The 24,513-nt window shown below is 41.3% G+C and overlaps 1 protein-coding gene across 1 annotated transcript in view; it reads left to right on the forward strand.

Moving 5' to 3' along the window:
• Positions 1-24,513, forward strand: part of LOC306697965 (transmembrane protein 132D) — a gene marked incomplete at both ends in the record, with an annotated part of 210,237 nt that overhangs the window by 153,233 nt on the left and 32,491 nt on the right. The window contains one exon of the mRNA XM_079162079.1: positions 17,963-18,106. Within this exon, the coding sequence (XP_079018205.1) occupies positions 17,963-18,106 (144 nt within the window). The remainder of the gene's footprint in view (positions 1-17,962; positions 18,107-24,513) is intronic.

Here is a 24,513-nt window from a genome sequence, read left to right on the forward strand (position 1 = left end):
CTGTGTAGATCTTTATTTAGTAGACTTTATTTATTTATGGTTTATTTAATATGGATAGATACAATATACATGGACGAACTGAAAAACAGCCATCCGATGCAAGGATCATAGTTTTTGTATGCTAGTTTGCAACAACCCTGATAGGTCTGGCTATGCACGACTGAGTAACCACGGGCCCCCATAACAGCTTCAATGCCTCTTAGATTAGAAGTCTCTGTACTCTACTGGAGGGGTGAACACCATTCTTTCCAAAGTTAACGCTGTTTTTTGATGACGGAGGTGGAGAGCACTTTCTTACGCGTCCAAAATCTCGTATGATAAGCCTTATTAAGTTGGGTTGAGATCCGGTAACTCTGAAGGCTCTGGCATTATTCACTATTTTCATACTGATCAAATCAGCGTCCACTACCGTCTGGTATACAAGCAATTGCATTTAACCATTTGAGTGTTATCAGCCCATTAAATAGCTGTTTCAGTTGTTCTCACTGTCATTCTAATGCTTCAGAACGGCCAAACTGTACCTGCTAGTGCATTATTGTATTAAATGGTCACAGTTTTTAACACGATATGAATTGGAACGAAAGATAATGGTTTTGGTTAAAATAAGTTTGTTACTTAGGTATATGAATGTAAGTTAACTTTAACACAGGACACACACAACCAAATGCACATATCTTTGATCTGTGTATACATACACCTACTCACCCAGTTTAATTCGCTCTCCCTCCATCTCTTCACTGGCCCTCTCCTTTGGGTAAAAGCATGAAAATGGCTGCTATCACAAGCCATTGGGGTCACCCAATTTGTTTACCAAAACAGCTGACCAGATGTTGATTGCTAGTTGGTTGTTTGAGGTGTCTGTCACAGAGAGGGGTCTCTGTGATGGTTATTGAGATGAAAGCAGCAGCGTTTTGGGGTTTTCGGAGGATGGAAGGATAAGGAATCAAATTATAAGCTAGAATCTTCAAAGTGAGCCGGGTGTGAAAGCTTTCACAATGTGCTGCATCCTCCTTCCTGAACAATTCCACATCTGAGGAATGGAATAAAAGTATAACATCACAGAATGTACAACCATGTGGCAAAATGTCGGATCTTTACAGCTGTTACATAGTTAAACAACCAACAAACTACTGATGCACATTATTGCATCAGGAGCACTCAGCTTTAAACATTATTTCTCTGTCTGATCTGCCTGGGTGATTCAACTCCAACTCAGAAATCTTCTACCATCTCCCAAGTCAAAAGTCAGCTTATCAACAATACCGATGTGGTAATGCAGTGAGCTCTCTCTTTACAGGGCAATAATGAAAAGCAGAACTCTGCCTGTCATTACCAAGCCCGCTTCGACGTTTTCCTCCTAATTCCGCGTATCCATTAAAGTTCTGGTCTCTTGGCTGAGTGGGAAAGAAAGAGGCCCTCTTCAGGATAAAGGGATTATTAGGAGTAATTTGTCTCCTGCGGGGGCTGAAAAATTGGTTTCATCTTTTAGAGAGGAGTGGGGAGGTGAGGAGAGGAAAAAGAGTTTGGGAGTGTGGGAGGGGGGGGACACAAAAAGAGAGCCAGAGAGAGATAGAAACAGAGTTCGACTGATAACACCTCTCATTTGAAGTCAATACCATCACAAAGCTGCCGGCATTAGTCCACTCAATGACAGCTTTTCTAATAATGTTACCGGTGCCATATTTCTGTCAATAGTCAAACAAAAATTACAAAAAAAGAACCAAAAATATTGTCTTTGTAATCTACTACAGTCTTTAGCCCTCAACCAGAAGAATAAAAGGACAAACGCTATTGCATTGTACCAGATATCCTATGCTGTGTGGTTATTGTCACTGCTCCCTCAGACAAATCATGTATCACAATAATTCACAACCCCCGAGCTGCAGCAAAGTGTGGATTATATACAGACAGTATAGCTTAGTTAAAGGGAACAGTAGGGCGGGGCAGGAGAGGTGCAAACCTTTGGAGAAGTGAAAATGTGAATCCACACACTCCGAAAAGTGGACTTGCAGTCGATGCTTTGAAAGGCAACCCACAGTGGCAACCAGCCATTGAACCGAATTTATGCCTTTCAACCATGGTCGGTTGGTGAAAAACCTTCCTTTTTATTTAACCTAGCCAGTGCTCTCAAATTTTATTCGGAAGACTTTCGAGGAGGGAGAAAGGCCGTAAACTTGAATAATGTTTAAGCCGAGGCTAAAAACAATACACGGCATTCATATTTAAGAGGCAGCTAAATCAACACCCTTTGCTTCACACAACACACAGCTCTGACAAATCCACTGTTGGTTTCTTAATGCAATTGCTTTGTCCTGCCCTAACTGTCTTGCACAGTCTGTGAATTGTAGCTTCCGACTGGATTCCCATTGACTGAGGATATCACACGGTCGGTCTTAAAGAGCCCACAGAAATATGTCAACATGTCACTAGATGGGAGATGACACAAACTAATTCCCATTGGCCCAGTTGCTATGTGCATAGCTTAATATAGGCTTATACTGTAAAGTGGTAGAGACAGAGATTCAAATCTATAAAAAAAAGAGTATTTTAAAATGGTTTGGTCACCAGGCAGCAGATGAATACATGTCCACATTGTCCACACTGATCATGTGTAAGAAAATTAGGTTTATGTTCCGAGTTCAGTTTTTACCGTTGGGGTATCTAGAGTTGGCAAGTCTTGAGATCTGTTGTGCATTATACTGATAGTAAAAATAATAATAATAATGGTAGTAGTAGTAGTATTAAAGTATAGAAATGTGTATATTTCCAACAGGAGTGTGACGCTGGTATATACATAAAATGTAAAGTCTCTTAACAAAAAAGATTAAGCAAATATCAAAGCTACACTAAATAAACACTTTGTACCATATGTCAAAATCGTAGGGGTTGTTATCAATGTGTGCTCATAGCTAAAGAGTCCGTGCTGCATCCTTGCATAAAGCACGACGCAGCAAAGCACAGAAGTGTTGCAACTTCTGAAGTTTCAGCACCAAGGACAGCGTCTCGGTGCTCGCTACGTGGAATCAGAATCCTAATAAGACCTTTGTGTTTATGTGAACGTGGTCATTATTAGTTCCGTCTGTGAATCTTTAACTTTACCTGGTTTACATGGGGCCCATTTCTGTGATAATGACAAAACATGAGAGGACATAATGGAGACAAATGGACAGAGAAAGAGGGAGAAAACAATCCGTCATGTTAGACGAAGTAAAAACAGAATGAAAAGGGAGGTCAGAAATAGACCTGCTATACTTCCCTTGCTCTTAGAGGTATTTTAGCGGCTGATAAATTGGATGAGTAATAATGTTGTGTTATGTTCCGTACCAGCGCCATTACATACCTCTGCCTGGGAATGAACGTGTTTCACAACCTCTCAGAGTGAGGAAGAGAGAGACAGAGACTGAAAAATATTTACTCTATTCTGTGAAATCAGCATGATTTGAACACATTAAATTGAAATGGACTTATCTTTTGCATGTTAGTGGCAAGGTGTCCTGCTAGACCAATGTCTGAAGTTTGGATCGATTGACAAAGGAAGGAGGGATGAAAATGACACAACATGTTGACAACCTGCATATCCCATCTGATTTTTGTTGAAACGCTACCTGTGCCCTTTTTGTAATAATGCCTTTACATCACAGTCTGTTTGTACCTATTTGTGTGTGTGTGTGTGTGTGTGTGTGTGTGTGTGTGTGTGTGTGTGTGTGTGTTTGTGTGTGTGTGTGTGTGTTTGTGTGTGTGCAGCTTAGTAGAGCAGTTACGCTAAGTGGCTTCTTAATTTACCTCTTCTGATTGGTTCTCTTCGAAAGGAAGTCAGTAAGTAGGAAGAGGAAGCTCGGTCGTCAATAATCTCTTGATGAAAGCAGACACACATGCACACACAGAGTTTTCAAACTCAATTATAGATTTACCATTTCCACCGTCTGTGTGTCTATAAGAAATAGCCTTTTTTCATTTTCTCCACCTCCAGTTTTTTTTTCTTTATCTTTATGTCTGAAGCCATTGTTTTCTCAATTTCCTTATTTATTTGTGTGTGTGTGTGTGTGTGTGTGTGTGTGTGTGTGTGTGTGTGTGTGTGTGTGTGTGTGTGTGTGTGTGTGTGTCAGCAGTGGTTTAAAAGCTTGTGATTGCTAATTTACACTAACATTAAGCAACACACTGTGGAATCAATATTACAAACACACTCCGCTGTTTGTTTTTAACTCACACACTCCTCGGTATAGTTGCCTGTAATTTTGTTTTGAAAAAAAAACAAACACCCCACAGATTTTCTCTTGTGCCTCGTAAAATCAACAAATTATAATCAGGAGGTGAGAGGAGAAAGCAGGATAGTCGTTATTTAATCATGGTAGATTATTTAATTATTTAATATGTCGTTTTTCACATTATTTATTAAGAGCAATTCCCGACACTTTTAGGGGTTCCTCTGTCAGATATTTTAACTAGTTCAACCCTGTTATACTGGCTATTAACCTCCAGCACTCCAGCCCAAGTATTGTCTCTTCAGTTACAGTATTTTCTTTATACTAGCCTTCAACCACCCAATTAATCAACACACATGACATGTTCTATGTAAGCGCGAGAGTGTATGCATTTGGGTCACTGAGAACTCGCATGTCCCGGGCTCCGGGTTCATTTCCATACCGAGCGGCTCCAGCTCGCTCCAATCAGTCAACAAGGAGAACAAGAAAGGGGTGGATGAGAGAGGGAGCGATGTTTAAGGCTGGAAATACAAGTGTGGTGGTGAAGTAATAGAATGACAAAACGTATAAAGGCGAGAGGACGGCGCTGCTCTTACTTTCTAAAAAGTGAATGAAACAAGTATGATGACGGCGCATGGCTCTGGGCAGCGTGTGTTGAGAGGAAGATCTGCTCCTCCTCAAACATTCGCCTGACACAATGCAAATGCCTGTCACTTATTGTTATCCAGCATTGCAAAACATCTCCATACTTTGCAGCCATAACAATAATGTCTGAACAAATTGCTCATGAAAACTACATTTTCCAACTTCCCAAAAAGAACTTTGCAAAGAAGACACTGTTTAATGGTCGTACAGGCAAAAAACAAGAGATGAATGCATGAATGCCTGCATCAATCAAACAATCATGTTATTGCACCACTACTGTTTATTTTCCCAGTCAAGTGAGCAAACTCATGACCTCGGTAAAAAAACACCGTCAATTACAAGTACTCCCGAGTGAACAATGTACTATTCTCTTATATTATGTGACCAAATGCAGTGTAGGTGAGGGATGAGTCATCATGGGCCAAAGGGCAATGTTGGCTGTTTTTTTAAACCACCCAAACACTACCGTTGATTATGCTTTTAAACAGAGAGAGAGAGGAGAAACTAAAAAAGAGGAATCACCCACTGCAGTTTGTGGTTGGAATGTAAACCCACATGAAACTCACTGAAATTGAGGAGATCTGCTACACGAGCTCCAGAGAGCGAGGAGCGTTAAACTGAGACAAATGAGTAATGGAGGGTGAGGAAACAACTCTCGTTTTCTTATAACATTCGCTGATTTGACTTTTTTTTTTTCATGAACCAAATCAGAAGCTGAGGAGAGGCTCCTTCATGCTCAGTTAATTCTAATCCCACCCGGGAGCTGCTTAGTCCGACCACAATGTCCTCACGGGCCACTAAAGCAGCTGAGGGACTGAATGCTGTGCTCATGTATACATCAGCAACGATCTAAAAGGCAGCGCAAAGTCTTGCCACCATGGGAGACAGCTTGGAGTTAAGACTGGGAACCGTCTTACTATAAACATTTTAAGATTTGGTCGGCTGCTGTTGCTCAAATGAAGAAACGTATTAAAGGGAGAAGGCGTGTTTATTGAGAGACGGAAACCTGTCAGGAAAACACAGAGGGGGAAGGATACAGATGGTAAGATGGATATTTGTTCTATACAGTTTGCACACTGAAACTCTCCTTCACGTGAGATTAGCAAAGAAGTAGAAGTAAGAGAAGTGGGCAGAAACCAACAGACTGATGAGGTGGCTTAGCAAGCGAATGAGGAGATAGAGAAAATGCGACTCGGTCGAAATAGTCAGGATGAGCGGCTGGGAAAAGAGGGTGACGAGAGAGGCATAATGGGGGAGGGGTTGAATTGTTAGACAGGAAAGAGAACCGGCAGAAAAAGAAGGGAGGGGTTTGACTAATTGATCGAAGTGAAATAAGGGAGACAAAGAGAGAGAAGGGTGGAGAAATAAAGAGACGGTAGAGAAAGAGATCGCACGAGAGGGAGGAAATTAGACGAGCTTAAAATGGCAGAAGTGGGCGTAGAAGGGGGAGAGAGTGAGAGAAAGAGAAGGGCCCAGTGGATGTGCAGAGCACCATGTAATAGTCCCTCGGAAGTCCTGGGCACCACAGAGGAAGAAAGAAAAGAGTGAGAGATGGAGAAAGAGGAATAGAGAGAGAGGAGATGAATGCAGGGCAGTTCTAATGCAATTAGTGGTCTGGAAATTGAAAGTACAACTCTCCCTGGGATCTTTGAGAGAGTGTGTTTTGTGTGTGAGGGGGAAGGGCTGTTAGCCTTCATATCTACCTAATGTCTTCATCCCTGCTCCCTCCTGTTTTGTCTCTCAATTTAGCTTCACAAAAAACGTCTCTCCTTGTATTGTCCCCTCCCTACATTCATTTTTCTCTTTCTTCCTCTCTCGGTCCATCCATTTCTGCCCCTCTCTCCCTTCTCCTCCATCTCCCTTTGCATTTTTACGTTTCAGACATTTGTAAAGACGGGAGCAAAATGTCAGCTGCTGTTCACATTTCCATTTTGTATTTCAGACTATTTAGCTGATGCTCCTAACAATGTCTACGTGGCCTCAGTGCCGCAGTGGAACAAATAGGATTTTCTTTAGAAGATTAGAAAAGTAGATTAGTCAAAAGAGTCGCAATAACACAAAATAATAAAAGACAGTACTCTTTAATTCATTCATTTTGAATTATTTGTGCGACACCATCAATTATCAGCTGTGCTTAGATTAATCTAATATTAAATATGATGTGATTTGTTTGTTTTTACGCAGTTAGAGTATGTTGAAATAAAGTTCTAGTAGTTCATACTTAGACACATAAAAGCAAACGTGTGATAGCTTTCTGTCAAATTATTTTCTTAAAATGTTCTGCTTACAATTATCTCGCAAACTTTATATTTTAATTACAAATTTGAGATTCATTGCTTGACATTTACGTATATTAGATGTAATTATGACACAATCAAGCATTTGAAATGATTACTATGTGCCACATATCTCATTATTCAACAGAAATGCGAGAATACATATACATTAAAATCATACATACCCACATATACATAATAATAATAATATTCACATACACATACTGTACATAGACACACTGTAGGCGTTCACAAACACTAAGCGATATATTTTCCTCATTAGTCTATGTTTCAGGAAAGGCTTCAAACAACACCAGTCTCTCCGGCTAATTATACCTGCTCTAATAAGCTCTTTGCATAATTACCACTGGCAAACATAAACGCTGTCCCCAAGAAGACTTATCCTTTTGACCCCATTAGCACCTGTGTGTGTATAAGTGTTCGTGATGGGAACACAAGCGTTGTGGGGAGCATGTGATGGAGCCTCAGCCCATGGATTCAACCTTTGCTTTCCATGCTGGCGGTGGGACACGAAAAAAGTAGGTTAGGCATGTGCTAATTGCCCCAGCCAATGGGGTGATTGACTCCCAGACACCCCCATGAGCGTGTTAGCATCTCATTAGCAGCTGCTATTAGTGTCGTGACAGACGGACAGGTGGGACAGCAAGACATTTGGCCGAGGTTTAGGATGCGGAGAGTCAGTGAAAATCTTTCCTCTCGAATGACAGACATGATTTGATCGACATATTCAACATAGCAGACAATGAACTGGTGTCCATACCCAGGTTGGTCTAATATTAGCGTAGGAGTTGCCACAGACACAAAGTCCCAACCCCACTGTAATCCCTTCTGTGTCATTATTAGACGATCAGAGCAACCGACGTAGTACGAAGAGCACGGAAGTCCACTTAAAGGAGGTCAGACTGCGTGGTTGGGACTAACGAACACAGACTTTCACCCAGGAAATCAAGTCAATGGTTGTTTGCAGCAGCCAATTCAACCATCGTGTATACAACAGCAATGAGGGAAAGACATTCTGCCTCAAGTTCACAATACTGCACACATTCACCTGATATAATCAAAGTCTCACACTGTTGTCCACCCACCAGCTGGGAGTTTATTGCCTTGACGTTATCAATTGGACATGTTTCATCGCACAGTGTGTGGTTGAATTAGTCACACAAGGATCAACAGTACCTTCAAAAACGCCCTCCAATCCACGCCTGCTCTCAGCTCTCATCAGTCCTGTACGCCTACACATACTAAATGCTGTGCCTAGTTCATGCAATTACAGTATGCCAAATAAACACTGACATATCAAGCAAAGTGTAATAGTCAGTGCTGGCATTGCAGTGAAACGGTGTATAGGAGTATAATTTCCTTTCTTGAAATGCTTCAACAAATGTTTTTTTTTCTTAACTGTATATATTCGATTTCTTTCCCCCTTTTTTTACACAAATCAAGAAACATCCATATATAATCTATAAAAAAAGGTGATATGCAAATGATCCCACATATAATATACATATATAATACTCAGTTTATGTCTCTTTGTATTATCTCTCAATGCATACTAGGCAATTAGAGGGTGCGAGTGTGTGATGATGGAGGCACACAAGCTCAATAAATCATTTTCCTAAGGAAATGTGGGAAAACACCAACCATTGCACTAATCATTTTTGATTCCATGAGGAGAAAACACGGGTTATGAAAGTCTTAAAATAACTAGTCTGATAAATGATTAGTCTGAAGTCTTATTGATCACGAGAAACATTTCAGCGTTTGTCCAAAGCCCGAAGTAATTACCCTGTCGAACAAATAGATGTGATGCTATCACACACAAACATATACATACACACAGTCACACACACACAACTATGCACTCACAAGAATGAAATAACAGCATAGGCACACACTGAAACATGCACACACCCACACACAACTGTGTTGCAGCCAAATAAATGAGCCGGCACTCCTCAGGCCTAATAGTCTGGCTGTAATTAACATTGTCATAGTGATAATAGCCATTTATCCCTGACATATCACACACACACACACACACACACACACAGTCCAAAACCTCTATCTTGTCTAGGCAGCTCGCCCAGCTGTCACCTCCCTCATCTGTCTCCCTCTCCCTCCCACTTCCCCTCCTTTTTCTCCTCCTCCTCTTCTTCAGTATTTAGACCTCATGATCCTTCTTTTCCAGTTTCACCCCCCCCCCCCTCTTCCCCTGTCTCCTTTTCCTCTGTTCTCTCTTCACTCCATCATCTCCCTTCCTTTCTCTCACTTCCTTTTCAAATATTCGAACCTCCATTCTTTTCTCTTCATCATTTTTCTATTTCTTTCTTCAACCTTTCCCTCACTCAGTCTGTTTCTGTCTCACGTTGCGACGTTGCTGTAGCAGAGCAACTGCAGCAGAGCACAGTCAGCAGAAAACTGTGTATTTTGTGCGAGTTTTCCCCGATTTGATTTCCACCGCAACAACAAAGACTGACACAGTTTTGGTAGAGAAGGCACGGACAGAACAGGTTGGCCAGGTAGGTTAAAAGGCTCCTTACCGGTAGATGCTGAAGGCTACAGTTGGCAACAAGCGCGGCACGTTTGAGCAAACAGAACCAGCAGACAGCAGAACAACCACAGCAGGTAGTCAGAGAATCATTTTTCAGGCTGAACAGATAATGTGTGCAGACACACCTGGGAGAGAGTCAGTTATAGCTTACATTTACGGAGGTCGGCTGAGTAGAAGAAATGTAACACACACACATACATAGGCCCGAAGTACAAATATGCACACACCTACTATATAGACATGCATTATTGTTGTGTACTGATGTCGGGCCTGAGCTGCTATTTCAAGTCCCTGCCTGACTTCCCATCCATGTACACTGAGAATCCTTTCTAATCATTTCGACTGAATAGTCAAACAAGAAAACGAGACACGACTTTCATTGTTTACATTGTATATAACAGTTACCATGGCATCAATTTGTGTCTGGTGTTGTAGTTGAGTGACATTCAATTTATGTACTACCAGCTGGTATCACTGTTTCTTTTTTCAGAGTGGTGTATAAAATGTGTTTTTTATAGTTTTCTTAATTTAAACTGACTACATCGTGATATTAGCATCTGTCGACTGTCTGTGTTCATAGGCGCAAGGAACTGATGTGATATTGGTGATGCAACAGTTTGCACATTAGAATGACAGTCTCTAGTGAACAGTATTGACTTATGTGGCACCGGGCAGCCGCTCCGCTGAATCACAATATCAGTGGAAGTCGAGGTTCATTTACTTCAACAAGACCAAATGCAAACACAAGCTGTTTCTAGATCTTCTCTTTGAGACTCTCTCCAGGAAGAGAGACGGAGACATATTAGGAAAGAAGCAGAACCAACATTTGTAAAACAATTTGTTGTAGGCGTTCCACTTACAAACAGCCAGCATCAAAAGTAACAACTCAAAGTGTTTTTTTTTTCCCCACAACAATTTTAGAGATTCTCTAAATGGAGCATTAATGTGGCATCAAATAACTATTTGCTATGTAAAGATTGTGTGGAGCAACGTCTACCTGAGCAGAGAACGAAGTCGCTCTCCCTCTGTCTGTGCTGTTAGGCCGTGCATGCCTTTAATAAGTGCATTTTAGTGCACGTGAGCGTGCCCCACTGGTTTGCCCAGGGCCACTTCTCTGCACTGCGCTCATACTATTGCAAACACAGGACTTTCAACCAGGTTGCGGGTGTTCATGACAGGTGTTTGTGTCCCAAAGTATTGTTGAAGTTACGTTCTTGAGGTGTTTACGCTTTTTACTGAGTTTACATACTTATTTGAAGCCCAACCTTGTTTTTCCTAAACCTAACTATGTGGTTTTCTTGCTGAAACCTAACGTTAAATTGTTTTTAGTGACGGATTACACATTAAATGCCATCACCACGTAATGCGCTGTTAAGAGGTCGTGGTCATTTGTTGCCTGTGCCTATTGTTAAAGATAAATGACAGCAGTGGTCATTTGTTAAAATGCGTGAACTGACCATCTATGACCATCATTGTCAGAAACAGAAGCTTCCAATGGGAACATTTCATCTGTGGCCTTTTCCCCCATTTTGTATTTGATATAAAAAACTGCTCATTGTAATAACCATACTACTTAAATTATAATAATTAAATAGAAAAATAGCATTAATCAAGGCAGCCATCAAGACTAACCGGACAACTGTAACATCAACAATACATTAATAAAATAAATTCTGAATTTTGGAATGGTTTAATATGGTTCTGTGGTCACTGCCTCTATTTTCCTGTTTAAAAACGTGTTCATTCAAAACACGTGCATGCTATTATCACTATGCAAGTGTGCTCAGTGTGTGTACGTGAATACTTAGACCTCTTGTAGTCAGCATGTGCAGTACATGAAAAATACTCTCCACAGCCACACCGCACATACAGGCACAAGCACGCACACACAAAAAGAAAGTGCCATACACTTGATGTGTTTTGGGTCTGAGGTAAATTGCAACTAAGTGCCTTCAACCAATTTTCCTTCCCAGCTGAGCCCTGAAACGCACACACACACACACACACACACACACACACACACACCTACACACACACACCTACTCATACAGAAAACACTTTGTACAGGTACAGGTTGGACAGATGTGACAACAGAGTGAGACGGGGAGAAAATAGATCAAAAGCGAAATTACACATTTCCAGTAAAGTTAAGATCCAGACAGTTATCCGTATTAAATATGTGTTAGTCTGGTACTTCTTATGTGCTTTCATATGCTAAGTATGCTTTTGGTTTGGTTTTGCTTTATTGTATTAAATGGTTTACAATTGCATATCTTTGAATACATGTGCAATCTGCATATGCTGCCAAATTGAAATAAGACCTTGATAAAGTGCATAAACCAAGTTTATGTCAATGCAGCAAGATAACTCAACTTGAAACAACCTCAATTAATGTGTTAACCCAGCCGTGAAAATGGAATTGGAGCAGTAACATGCTGAACATCTGATTTGCACACATGCACACCTTCACTGACTTTATTGCTTTATTAATGTCACACATAGTGCAATAAACAACGTACGTACATGCACGCATGACCTGTAATTCTTTTTCTTCTTCTGGCCTTCCGCTGCTTCTCAGTACAGATGTTCATGCATGTTACTTACGCACGTCCCAGCCTTTTTTATGTTTTAATTCTGTTGTGTTTTGCTCTCTTTTACAATCAGAAATACGTACAAACTCATTTTAGGTCGTTTATGCTGAACGTAAGAAACAGGTGAGGAGGAGCAGGGACAATAGACATGGAAAAGAAAACATTGCCAAACCAGTACAGTAGAATAAAGATCCACCAGAAGGCGTCCAAAGAAAACCAATGTAATGAGAAGAAAACAGTATTCTGGCCACATTCTACTAATTCTTCTTTTTCTTAATGTATGTATGTCTTCCTGCTTCTTTATCATTCTGCTCTGCTCTCTCGTATACTGTACATTCACCCCGATGAACACACTATTCAGTATTTCACTGCTTTGCCCCTGGTCAAACACTCAATAAACCATCCAATTGCACTGCTCTCTCTCAAACTGTTACTTAACCCCATTTGTAAAGCTCTGCCTGTGTCAAGACACGAGGGAAGGTTCTAGATGATAAAACTGCCTTTTTATCCTCTCCCTCATTCTTGAATTATTCCTCTCTTTTTCTTTCCTCTCACAATGTCCGTCTATCTGTCTTTGATCTACAGCAGAATTTGTTTTGTCTCTTTCTTATTTAATGCATTTTTCCCTCTCTCACTCTTTATATTATATGCGCACACAGAGAAATGAAGAGACACGAGGGCTAGGTCTGGATGAACTTGTCTGCCTGTTACTGGAGGATAGTTGTATGCATCTTGATAAAAAAAAGTCACTTACCTCATGAACAGTTTCTTCAATTAGCTAATCGGTTAATACGTCGATAAATGAAGTGGCTTCAATGTGTTTTTATCTCATTTGATGGCTTCAACAGGTTCTGGTGTTTTCTACACACGCGTCATATAAAGGGACAGAAACTGATTGATTTATTGATTATGTTTCGTTTTAACATTATTATTCTGTATTCTCATCTTAACATTCTCTTCCATTTGTTTGTGAAGATTATAACGATTCCCAACTTCAGATAGCTGTGTAAATGACGAGCGTAAACATGGTGAATGCCACCTGTGTGTAAACAAGATGTACGCTCATGATAATTGTCAATAAGCATACGTGACGCCCCAATACTATCATATAAGGCCACGCGTCCTGCCCCATATGTCCTATACTGATGTCCTGATTTTGGGGATCCATAAAGAAAATTCAATAATTTGTTAAGAGCTTCAGCAGCAGAATCAAGGGACCTGCCTATGCCAAGGAATGGGAAAAAGATAACGCGTGCTGTTACTGCCGTGTCACCCGATGGTCGTACTGGCACTGGAATAAGGAAGAAATGGCTCCATGTGAAAAACACATGGAACACATGACACACAAACAGCATGCAATTGTGTAGATACAAGAGTATGTCTGAACAACCTTTTCTACTAACTTAAGAGACAGCCAAAATGTAACCTTCTAAATATAAGAAATAGCAGTCATTGCTGTATAGCGCAGCATTTACCTGTCTGTAAGGATGGACTCTCTTCTTTTTATCAGACTGTGATAAAAAGGTCACAACAGGACCAAAGGGAGACTCAAGAGTCGTACATGTTCCAAGCAATTTCCCCCAAATGAGAAACTTGACAATTTAAGGAATGAACAGAAAAGGAGATTGGGTAGATTTGTTTTTTGTGTGTGTGTGTGTGTGTGTGTGTGTGTGTGTGTGTGTGTGTGTGTGTGTGTGTGTGTGTGTGTGTGTGTGTGTGTGTGTGTGTGTGTGTGTGTGTGTGTGTGTGTGTGTGTGTGTGTGTGTTATTGTCTCTGTGCATTTACTGGAAAGTCAGTCATAGATTAGTGGCAGTAGTACTTCCATTTTGACTAGAAGAGGTGTGTGTCTGTGTGTGTCTGTGTGTGTGTGTATGTGTGTGTACGAGAAAGAGAGAGAGAGGAATAGACCAACAGAGAAGGAGGGCGAGACTGAAAGAGAACTGCTTACATACTCTTATTGTAAGTCACTGTTGGCATTGAATTTGTACAGAAGAGCAAAAAGCTCCAGTTTTTTCACTGTGTCAACTCTTTACAACCCTGTGTGTGTGTGTGTGTGTGTGTTTCTCTGTGTGTCTGTGTGTGCGTGACACAGTGCGTGTGTTCCTGTGATGGGTGGTCTCGCTCTAGTTGCTTCACTTTAAGTCACACACACTTTCCAGGGCACACACACACACACACACACACACACACACACACACACATGCATGCGTGGATAAGCTTCATTGAAGAGAAAGGTTGTTTGCTCGACTCCACTTCTCTCTGCAACATGCACACACAAACAAATGTGTCAGTGCACACTGGATGCACATGTGCACACGCACACACATGTATGTAGGAGTATGTGTATGCAGGAACCTACATGAACTCTGGTTCATTCATACATAGAGATGTTTGACACACAAGACCTAAGCATGCACACACCTCCTCGGAGCTTATCTCAGTGCAGTGTGGAGCAGCTTTTGAAGGCAGTGGGGAGCCGGTTGTTGACGAGCCACTTAATAATTCCCTTGGACAGGCATGAAATTCTCTTCTTTTCTCCCTCTGTCTCTCTTTCTGTCTCCTTTGCTCTCGCTCTAATATTCTTCTTCCTGCTGGTTTTTATCTGTGTGTATTTTTTCACTTTCTCAATTTTTCAAATGTTCTGCTTTTTCCACTTCCGCTCCGTTTTTCTCTGTCTGTCTCTGCTGCTTCTCTCTTTATTCTGCTCTCTGTGAGTCCTCTTTGTATTTGCTACTAAACGCAAGTCACATGAAGGTTATGAAGGTACTTGAAATGATAGTCTGCTTTGTTGTGTAAAGAACTAGCTAATAAGGCAGGTTTTCTGTACATTCATTCATTAAATCTATTTATATGAGATGACTGTGACAGATTAAACCCTCCGTGGTTCCATTGGCTGTTTTCTCTCTCTCTCTCTCTCCTCAGGGAGTCAGTTCAATTATGATTAAATAAGAATATAATTCAATTACATTTCCATCCTCATCAGAGACGCTTGTTCTCCAACGCTAACTACTGTCTGTCGTGTTCAGCGCCGGTCGGACAGAGGGTCACGGGCGCGAGTTGACCCATGCAAATAGACTACCAATTAATGTTCTCGAGTATCGAGACCCAAAGTGGCACGGCAACATTCATCGGCACGTACTTAAATATGTGGTTCTAGAAGCGTGGACTGCTTACAGGTGTAGTTGGTGAACTGCTGTTGCTGGTGCTAACACGCTAGCCATGAATGAATATGCTATATTCGGCTATATTCGGCCACAAAAGATCAGTGTTATCGTTAAGAATTCCCACCACACTCATCAGTGTTAAGGGTCCCCTTGTAACTTCCAATGTGTTACAATTAACTTGTGTTGTTCTCCCTTGTGGTGCATAGATATTTAATTTGCTTGCACACACTTGATTTTCAGATAAAGAAAATCTCCACCGACACAAAGACCACTTTGTGGCCAGTTTAAATTCACTTTAGCCTATATTTCAAGGAAGAAAATCAGAAGTAAAGGATTTGGAGGCGGCAATACAACACACAGATATCCAGTTAGTCTAATTGTTTAAAACTTATTTAAAATAAGTTCCCTGCTTGTTATCATTTGTTTTGGCCTGTGGTGCAGATAGCAGAGATGTAAACATGATTTTATCGGTTGCACATATGGCTACTGCCCCAGGACACACACACACACACACACACACACACACACACACACACACACACATACATTTCAGCAATACACATATAGACTGCATACTAACACAAACACATTCCCTCGTCCTCTTTGATTTTTTTTATCCCTCCATCTGCTCTCCTCCCCTCGAGGGAAAAGAATCTTCCCGTTAATTTGTCTGTTTTTGTTCCCGCACGTTGACTTTCTTTGTGCCCTTCATCTTCCTCCCGTGCGCTCCCTCCTTCGTCTTTGCATGCTTTTAATCCTGTTTGTCCCCTCTTCTCCTCCTGCTCACCTGCCTCCTCTCACCTTCTAACCTGCACACTCTCTTCTGTCGTGTTATATATCTACAGTATCTATTTCGGATTCCAGGCAAGAAGTTCACGTTTAAGAAGGAGAGAGAAAAAGAACTAAGAGAATTACAGAATAAGTGTCTTTGTGTATGTGTGAGAGAGGGAGAGAGATCTCATTAAGTAAAGGTCACACCACGTCCTGTGGTAGAGAATGATAGGGCATTAGCAAACTTCTCACTGGTCACATGCACTTAAACTCTTTGTGTGTATGTGTGTGTGTGTGTGTGTGTATCAGAGGTCTTATCTTATGTGTGTTTGTGTTATTTGTGTATCTCTACCCTGATATGCTATTCATACTTATTTGTGTGTGTGTGTGTGTGTGTATGTGTTTTCTCTGTTTTTTCTGCATCTTTATGTAGGTTTCTATATACAGCACATGTAACTGTGTCTGTGAATGTCGACATCTTTGATGGTAGTGGCTCTCAGGTTTCCAACCCAGTCTCAGTTCCCAGACAACTATTCTGCATTCTCAATTAAGTTTCAAGGGACCTTTACTTACAATGGATTTATTTGTCATTGTTCTACTGATACTTTTACTTAAGTAAAAGTACAGCTTATTTGCAAGAACCCTCAGTGCCACAATGCACTTTATCGCCCCCAAACCTAACTCTACATGCTTTCACCAAACATTAAGATTAACCAAAACCTAATGCTGACCTTATTTTAACTCTCAAACTAAATCTGAACCCTTTAAACAGAAGAAGACTAAAGAAGTGAGGAACAGCCCAAATGGTCTAACTTTCCAAAAATGTGAAGATGTAAAATTTGTCCTCGCAAAGACAGAGACACAAGAACACACACTGTCTCGTACACCCAAGGTGCAGAACATTGTGGATTGAAACCATTTAAATGCTGATTGTGTCTGGAGACACACAGTGAACTATGGACAATGCGGCTCATTCATTCTGCATTTTCTTCTTCTTCGTCTTCTCTGCTGGCATCCTGTATGCTCAGCTGAATTCCACTAGAGTCGAATAACAGGAACACACAAACACACATTCCATCCAGAAACAGTGGGCCCAGCGCAACAACCTGTAATCAGGCTTGTGTGTGTGTGTTGGTGGTGATAAATGCCACCTTGGAAACTCAATGCCGAATAATCAAGATTGACGCTGGCAGACTGTGCTCTGAGAGGTGTGTGTGTGTGTGTGTGTGCTGGTTTGTTTGTGCTATTATTGTTAGAAGGATCTAATCAAATATAATCTTGCTGATTACATTAATTGTGAGATTTATAATCACCTCTTTTTGTCTCTCTCCTTTTTTTAAAACTCTCTGTTCTGTTCTGGTCTCTGTTACTTGTTTACTCCAGTCATGTCTTCCTTCTCATGCACGTTGGGTGGACACACGCTAAAGCACAAATAACAGCACATAAGGGCAATATTTCATTTTTATGACATGTTAAACTGCATGTTGTCTAAAAAGAACCAACAAGAAGTCAAGTTGGTCTTAAATATTAAGTGTGAATTGGAAAGCTGTCGAAAAAGAACGTGTTAGAAATAGAATGAGCAAACAAAATAATTTGACATAAATTACAGTGATTCAAGATATTTTTTAAAACAATATATACAAATACCCTTTGCTTCTTTCAATCCCTCATAGAGCAACCAGCAGCTCATTCAGGACTGTAGTTTAAAGAAACTTTTCTTTTCTCTCTTTCTCCCCGTAGGACACGGAGGTGGTGAACACGGCCATTCTTACAGGTCGTCGTGTCGCTGTGCCCATCAAACTGGTCACGGTGGAAACCGACGGGCAGGTGAGGGAAGTGGACGACTCGGTCACCTGTACCTCGACAGACGTGGACGTGGTCAAGGTACGTGTTCAAAGTATACACAGAGAGATGTATAGGTAGGAATTTTAAATGTACACATTTCTGTACACAGGGATCTCATTCATGCATGCATATATTCAGACACACTAAGTTACTGCTATAATAGGTTGTATGTTATATAACCGGACGCACCACACATGCACAAACTAAGGCGATCAATGTTCTCAGGACACATCGTTAATAACCGTACAGGGTTGTTTTTTTAACTAGATGCACTACACAGATCAATTTGAGATGATTAATATTGGGTCTGCATTGCAGTAAAGTAAACTAGTTGATACTTTGCTTTGTGATTGAACATGTGCCAGAGTGAAAGATTGCTCAGGCAATTCACAGAATGTCTTAAGTCGAGGTCTGCCAGGTAAGTGAAATATGGATTAGGAAATCATTTCTCAAGAGTTTGAGAAATACAACCGTTTAAACAACAGGGAGGAAATCACAAAAATGTGAGGAAGTAAACGTGGGGTTATTTTACACAGCAAGTGATCCATCTTAAATCATCATTATATTCGAACATCTTGAAGGATTTTTGTTGTTCTCTAATTCACTTCGTGCAACAGAGCATAATGAGACACTTATCACAGTATGCAGGCTTTTTTCAATCTCTCTCTGTGTTTACTGAAAGTCATATGAAAGTCTCAGAATTGCTCATATGTGGGAAACTTTTCATTTAATGACCATAAAAAGCAACATGGAGGGAACAAAGGTTATTTTTATTCGGTTCAGTGTGTTGGTAAAGTAAAGCAGATTCATCAAATACCAGGAAAATAGATGTGGCCGTTAAAGAAACTCCATAGAACTACAGCTAAATCTTAAAAAAAAACTATGTTTTGTAAGGTTGATGTCTTTTTAGCTTCAAGACATGAAACAATGATCTGTGTTCGGCCTGCATGTCATTTTGAAAGCCTGGATTGTGAAATCGCAGCAAACCCCCCCAAACCCACCGATACAGAGCGGGTCGGTCACCGGTCCTACGCAGGAGAAAGTCTGCTGAACAAGTCCGAAGGAACACACTAACCGCTACGAAGCGATCTAAAGTAAGAGGCTGTTGTCCGGGCAGAGATAGCTCATAGTTACCGTGTTATTGTGTATGTTACGGACCGCTGAGTCCCATTCAGTGTTGTGCTTGTTGCTGCTGTAACAAAGCTAACGAGCTTTGTTGTGTTTAAATGTTACACCCCGAGTAAAGTCGGTAAACTGTACTTTATTAGTTAATTAAAGGACCAGTGCCGTGGCTGCAAAACCTGAATTCGCAAGTCAGGTGTCTGTGTGATAACGTTACACTCACTGTACTTTACTGCTGCTGTGAGGATTTGCCTTGTTTTGAGTGCTTTTCTCCTTCTTTTCCTTCTTTTCTTTGACTATTGACATTTTGGGTGAACACCAAATTTGAGACTTTATCCACAGTTTGGTTATTGATATTCATAATTTTACTAATATCAATAACTTAATTTTCATACTTGCTAATAACCAAACCCGCTCCTGCCAGATCCTAACATCTGGTAGTAGGTTGCATCAACAAATATGTCTGACATTCAGCTGATTAAAAGTGCCCTGTGGCGCTTTTGTGTAAAGAAAGTTTCTGTTTACATTCAGTGTTACTGACGAAAACACATCGTGTATATCCTGAGGCCAGACACATATTTTGAATGGATTGCCTTCGACATTTCTTTGAAAGATATGCATCCATTTACACTTGGTAGCTGTCCTCTTCTCTTCCCTTCCTTTGCATTGCTGTGTTTCATGGCTAGCTACCTGTATGTGGCATGCATGCACATCCTCATGCGTATGCATGAGAACAAACACAAATACACACCCATAGAAATATTGCTCCACGGTGTTATCATGGTCAAAGACTCCTGAGGCTCCTGTTAACTTTCTGAAAGTGGAAGGTACATATTCCATCCCTAATTTCAGCTCAATCTGCTGGTTACTTTAATACAATGTTGTCCAACCAGAAACAGGCAGTTGTGAAATAACCACATAGCCTTCTGTGCTCTTCTGTGTCTCAACGTTGTTAAAATGTTTAGTTTATATGGTAAAAAAAATGGTTTTCTTTAATGAAATCGAGGTTAATAAATGTGCTGTGTGCATGAACACCACATTTATAAGCTTCAATGCACGTCATCTCTATCCTGCTTTTCTTTTTGACTCCGTAATCATTCCTTACTGTCCGCTTAAGCCCCTCCACAAGGAGGTCAGAGGTCAGCGTCGGCTAGCGCAGCCGTCATGGATCTGGCAGTGATCCAGTGTCTCTCTGAAGGGCGGGACAGGTTTGAGTTTGAACCTGGTGAAAGGACAATCTTTAGTGCCAAGCCACTCTGCCACATAACGTCAACAGAAATACTGTACTAATTAATGAAACAGAAATACCTTCAAAAAATATACCTTTACAGAAACAAGCTGATACTATGGATTGGAGATTGATTCTCCTTGTGCTACTTCTCTGTGCCCTTAGGGCCTGAAGTGAAACGCACTCTTGCTGTGACAGCTTCAATATGGGGCCAATTTCCTGGTACAAGCCGACAGGAGTGGTGCTGTTTAAGTACGATCAATAACAACACAGCGAAAATGGAGGGAACTCATTCAGATGGATGTAATGTTGGCTCTCTGTGTATGTAAGTGTGTGTGTGTGTGTGTGTGTGTGTGTGTGTGTGTGTGTGTGTGTGTGTATGGTCGGGTTTGGGAAAGAGTTGCTGGTTTGTGTGTGAATATTTGTGTGTGGGGGGGAGATCTTTATAGACAAACACCGAAAAAAACACACACACCACTTGTTTAATAGATGTCTATATCCACGTTACATGTAGATCATTTACATCAACTGTAGCCAATCTTTTATTTGTTTTGTAATTTTTTTTTAATTTAAAACAATGCGCAGACTGAAGCTGCATTTGGAGAAACCACAAAGCAAAGTGTTGCCTCAATAAATCCACCTGCATTTGACAGCTGGAATATTTTTGACTCTGTTTTTGTGCTACTGAGTCAGACTGATGTCAATACTTACCAGGATCTCCAGCTGTTTATGCTACTTTACTTCAGACTCTCCCTGTTTGATTTCACAAAGTAAACCCACACATGTTCAGCTCATTAGTCTCATTTCTCGCCTCCTTGATCAAAACCTTGCCTTTCCATCCATGTTGTATACAGTCCAGGCGGTTTTATATGTATTTAACCAGTACTTCTTCATTTCCCCTGAAAACCAGGGAATTCATGTGCAAGGGTAGCAGCATACATTATAAGAATGTCAAGGAAACTGCTGTATGCCCTACTGAAGTGTCAGCATCCACCCTGCTTTATACCATTAAAGCTTGCACCCCTCAAGACCCCTTGGCTAAAGCATTTTAAACGTGCTTTCTACAAGATTTGGAGCATTTCCTTCGCTTGCATGCAGCTCTCAACATGGCTGAGCCGATGGTTCAGGGAGGAGGGGGAACCGAAGGGTAGGTGCTACATGCTTCCAGGATGACACCGTCAGTGGGTCAGCTGAATCTGGCAGCCGTGAGCTAGCCATTGGAGCCCACTCGCGTGCATTAACATGTCCTAAAAGGCTGTGCTATGCGAAGCATTGGTACAACACGGCACACAGGAGACACTCGAGGCTGTAAAGCAACCTTCAGCCATTCTATGTGCTGATTGTGTTTGTTTGTGTGGAAATAAGAGGGTGTGCATGATGATTGAGTGTTAGCAAACAGCTGTTGTTTGTTGACATCTGATCCGATAGATATTTCCTCTCTTGTATTCCAATACGCACACACAAACACACACACACACACACACACACACACACACTGACAAACTCAGAGAAGCTTCAACTGCAGCCAGCTTTTTGACAATGGGACCCATGGGGTACAGCTCCAGGTGTAGCTGTCAGTGAGTCACTATGACAGCTGTAAAGTGCAATAACGCAAACATGTGTTACACTTTACAACCCCCCCCCCCCCTCCCCACACACACACACACACACATACACACACACACACACACACACCACCCTCTTTAGCCTAATCCTGAGTGGGCAGCACAGAGCAGGTGAATTTTAACACCTTTTATGATGATACTTATCATTTAAAAAACGCACAACAAAATTTAACAGACCGTTTCAGAACACTGGACACAGATTAAGGAGTTAATTGCATTGAGTAAATTCTAAATGGGGTTTTTTTAACACTTAACAACCACAGCCACTGTCAAGGGGCCGATCGCTGGAGCTGTCCAGGGCACTCCGTATTTGACTCCTCCTCATTACTTTTTGTCGCAGAGTTCAGGGTTATATTAGCAAAGTTATAAAGTGTAAAAAGCCCACCTGCTCACTCAATTCAGATTGTTACACATCTGTACTGTATAGATAGGTGGAACAAGCTTTTCTTTTATGGCCACATTTTCTTTTTATTTGAAATTGGTCAGAGCAACAAAGATTAGGCCTCCATCAATTGTGAATACAAGTTCATGTTAGCAATAGGACTACAGGTATCTGTATCTCTTACAGGCTTGCAGGCGATACTCACGGCTTTTGGCGTATGGATGAGGAGAATCCCATACCTTACTTTAAGACCAGACTGCGAGCGTGTTTAGTTTTATTACACAGGAAGGCGCTGACTGTCTCCTTTTTCATGCTGCTTTTCAGATATGTTTTAACGAGACTAGTTTCAGTTTTGAGAAGGATTTTCAGTGCTTAATGTGACGGAGAGACACTGAATCTTGAGAGGGCTGTGGGGCGCACACCTGGCACCTCTCTCTCACCTGACGATGAAGCTGCAATGCGCACTCTGGCCCCTCCCTCACTTCATGTTTAACAAAAGTCTTACTGAAGCCAGTGAGGAGAAGAGCAAAAACATCATTTCCATCGAGAAAAGCCTTCCGTGCCATTCTTTGCTCTTCTTTCAGTGAAGAAGTACTCTCCACTTCTGATACAACCGATGCTTTGCAGCATATATGTAACCTCTTCTGGAGCTGCCATTTTATTCAGAAGACATTGTTGCCTCTCTGCCTTGTCTTGCAAACAGCTACGCCACGTAGCAGCCAGTAGCTCCTCACAGGCCGCTGATTGTGCCGTGCTCTATCTAACCAGAGACATTACATGAAGCCTGACTGGATGGATTTCTGTCTGCTCTATGGTTCTGTGATCCTCACATGATCTCATGCCATATCTGCAGACCTCTGTCTGGTTTCAATATTAGTAGTCAACTGATTACTTACACACAGAAAACAGTGCCGGCGTTCTTGTCACAGCTAAACAAACACCACCAAGTCCTCCAACTTAGATAATATATCTGTCCATTAAACACAGCAGTCCTTGAAATGCGACAGTGCTTTTGCCTTTAAAGCCTTGTATCCAGAGAGCAACATATTCTGAATCGAATGGCCTTCTGTAGTAGCTTTTATAATTCCTTATAGATCCGGGGCCCTGCAATAATAAAAAGCATTAAGCCAGCAGAGAAAATGAATGGCTGAATCAAGGAATGGCCGCAGTTTCCTCCACGTGTGTTTAAACTGTCGCATTCCACTTTGGCTTCATTCCTAAACTTGTGAGAAGAACAAACTCTACAAAGAAAAACAATCTTTCTCCGTAGCAAGTTACAAGCAATAGTCTAAGGACGATTAGAGTTCTCATTTGGTTTCACATCACATTCCATTTACCAACCTTTTGTTTAATTACTCATGGTGGATGAATGTTTGCAGGGGGAATTGCACAGTGCGTTTGCCTTCCCTGCTAATGAACATATGAATAAAACGACTGGCTGAGCCTGTCACTGGCTGTGGTGCACTGCTGTAGATTTCAGGGATGCAGCTTGTGTTTTTTAGTTTAGCCCATTTATCGCTGACAACAACATAAGCAGCAGTGATGTACTACATAGATAATAACTTTCCCTTCCTCTTCAGCCCTCCCTCGCTCTTCTCTGTCAGTGTGAACTATCTTGTTATGCTGTCATTTGTGATGTGTGTATGTGCCGCTATTGTTGACAAAGCAGTATGTGTAGGTCAGCGGTGTCGAAGCTAGTAGGGGACGGATAGGGGACAAGCACACACATACACACAAATTAGTACCATTATCCTGACCTCACGCAATCCCTTCTCTGACAAAGCAAGGAGGTGAGAGGACGAGGGATGTGATGAGGAGCGGTGAGAAGGTGACGAACAGATCGATGAGGAGAGGAGATAAGATGAGAGACCTGGGAAGTGAAAAGATACAAGATGTTGGATGAATGGGAGCAATGTAAACGATAAGAGAGGAGAGACAAGAAGTGAAGGGAAGGTAGAAAGATAGAAGAGAGAAAAAAGAAAGAGATCAATTGAAAGAGATTTTGAGAGGAGAGTTGCTGAAGCAAACACAAGACAATATCCCACAGGCTTAACATCTAAATCCCTGAACAGGAACAATTGACCGTTGG

This window comes from Pholis gunnellus, assembly GCF_910591455.1.
Source record: "Pholis gunnellus genome assembly, chromosome: 6".
Classification (NCBI taxonomy): Eukaryota; Metazoa; Chordata; class Actinopteri; order Perciformes; family Pholidae; genus Pholis; species Pholis gunnellus.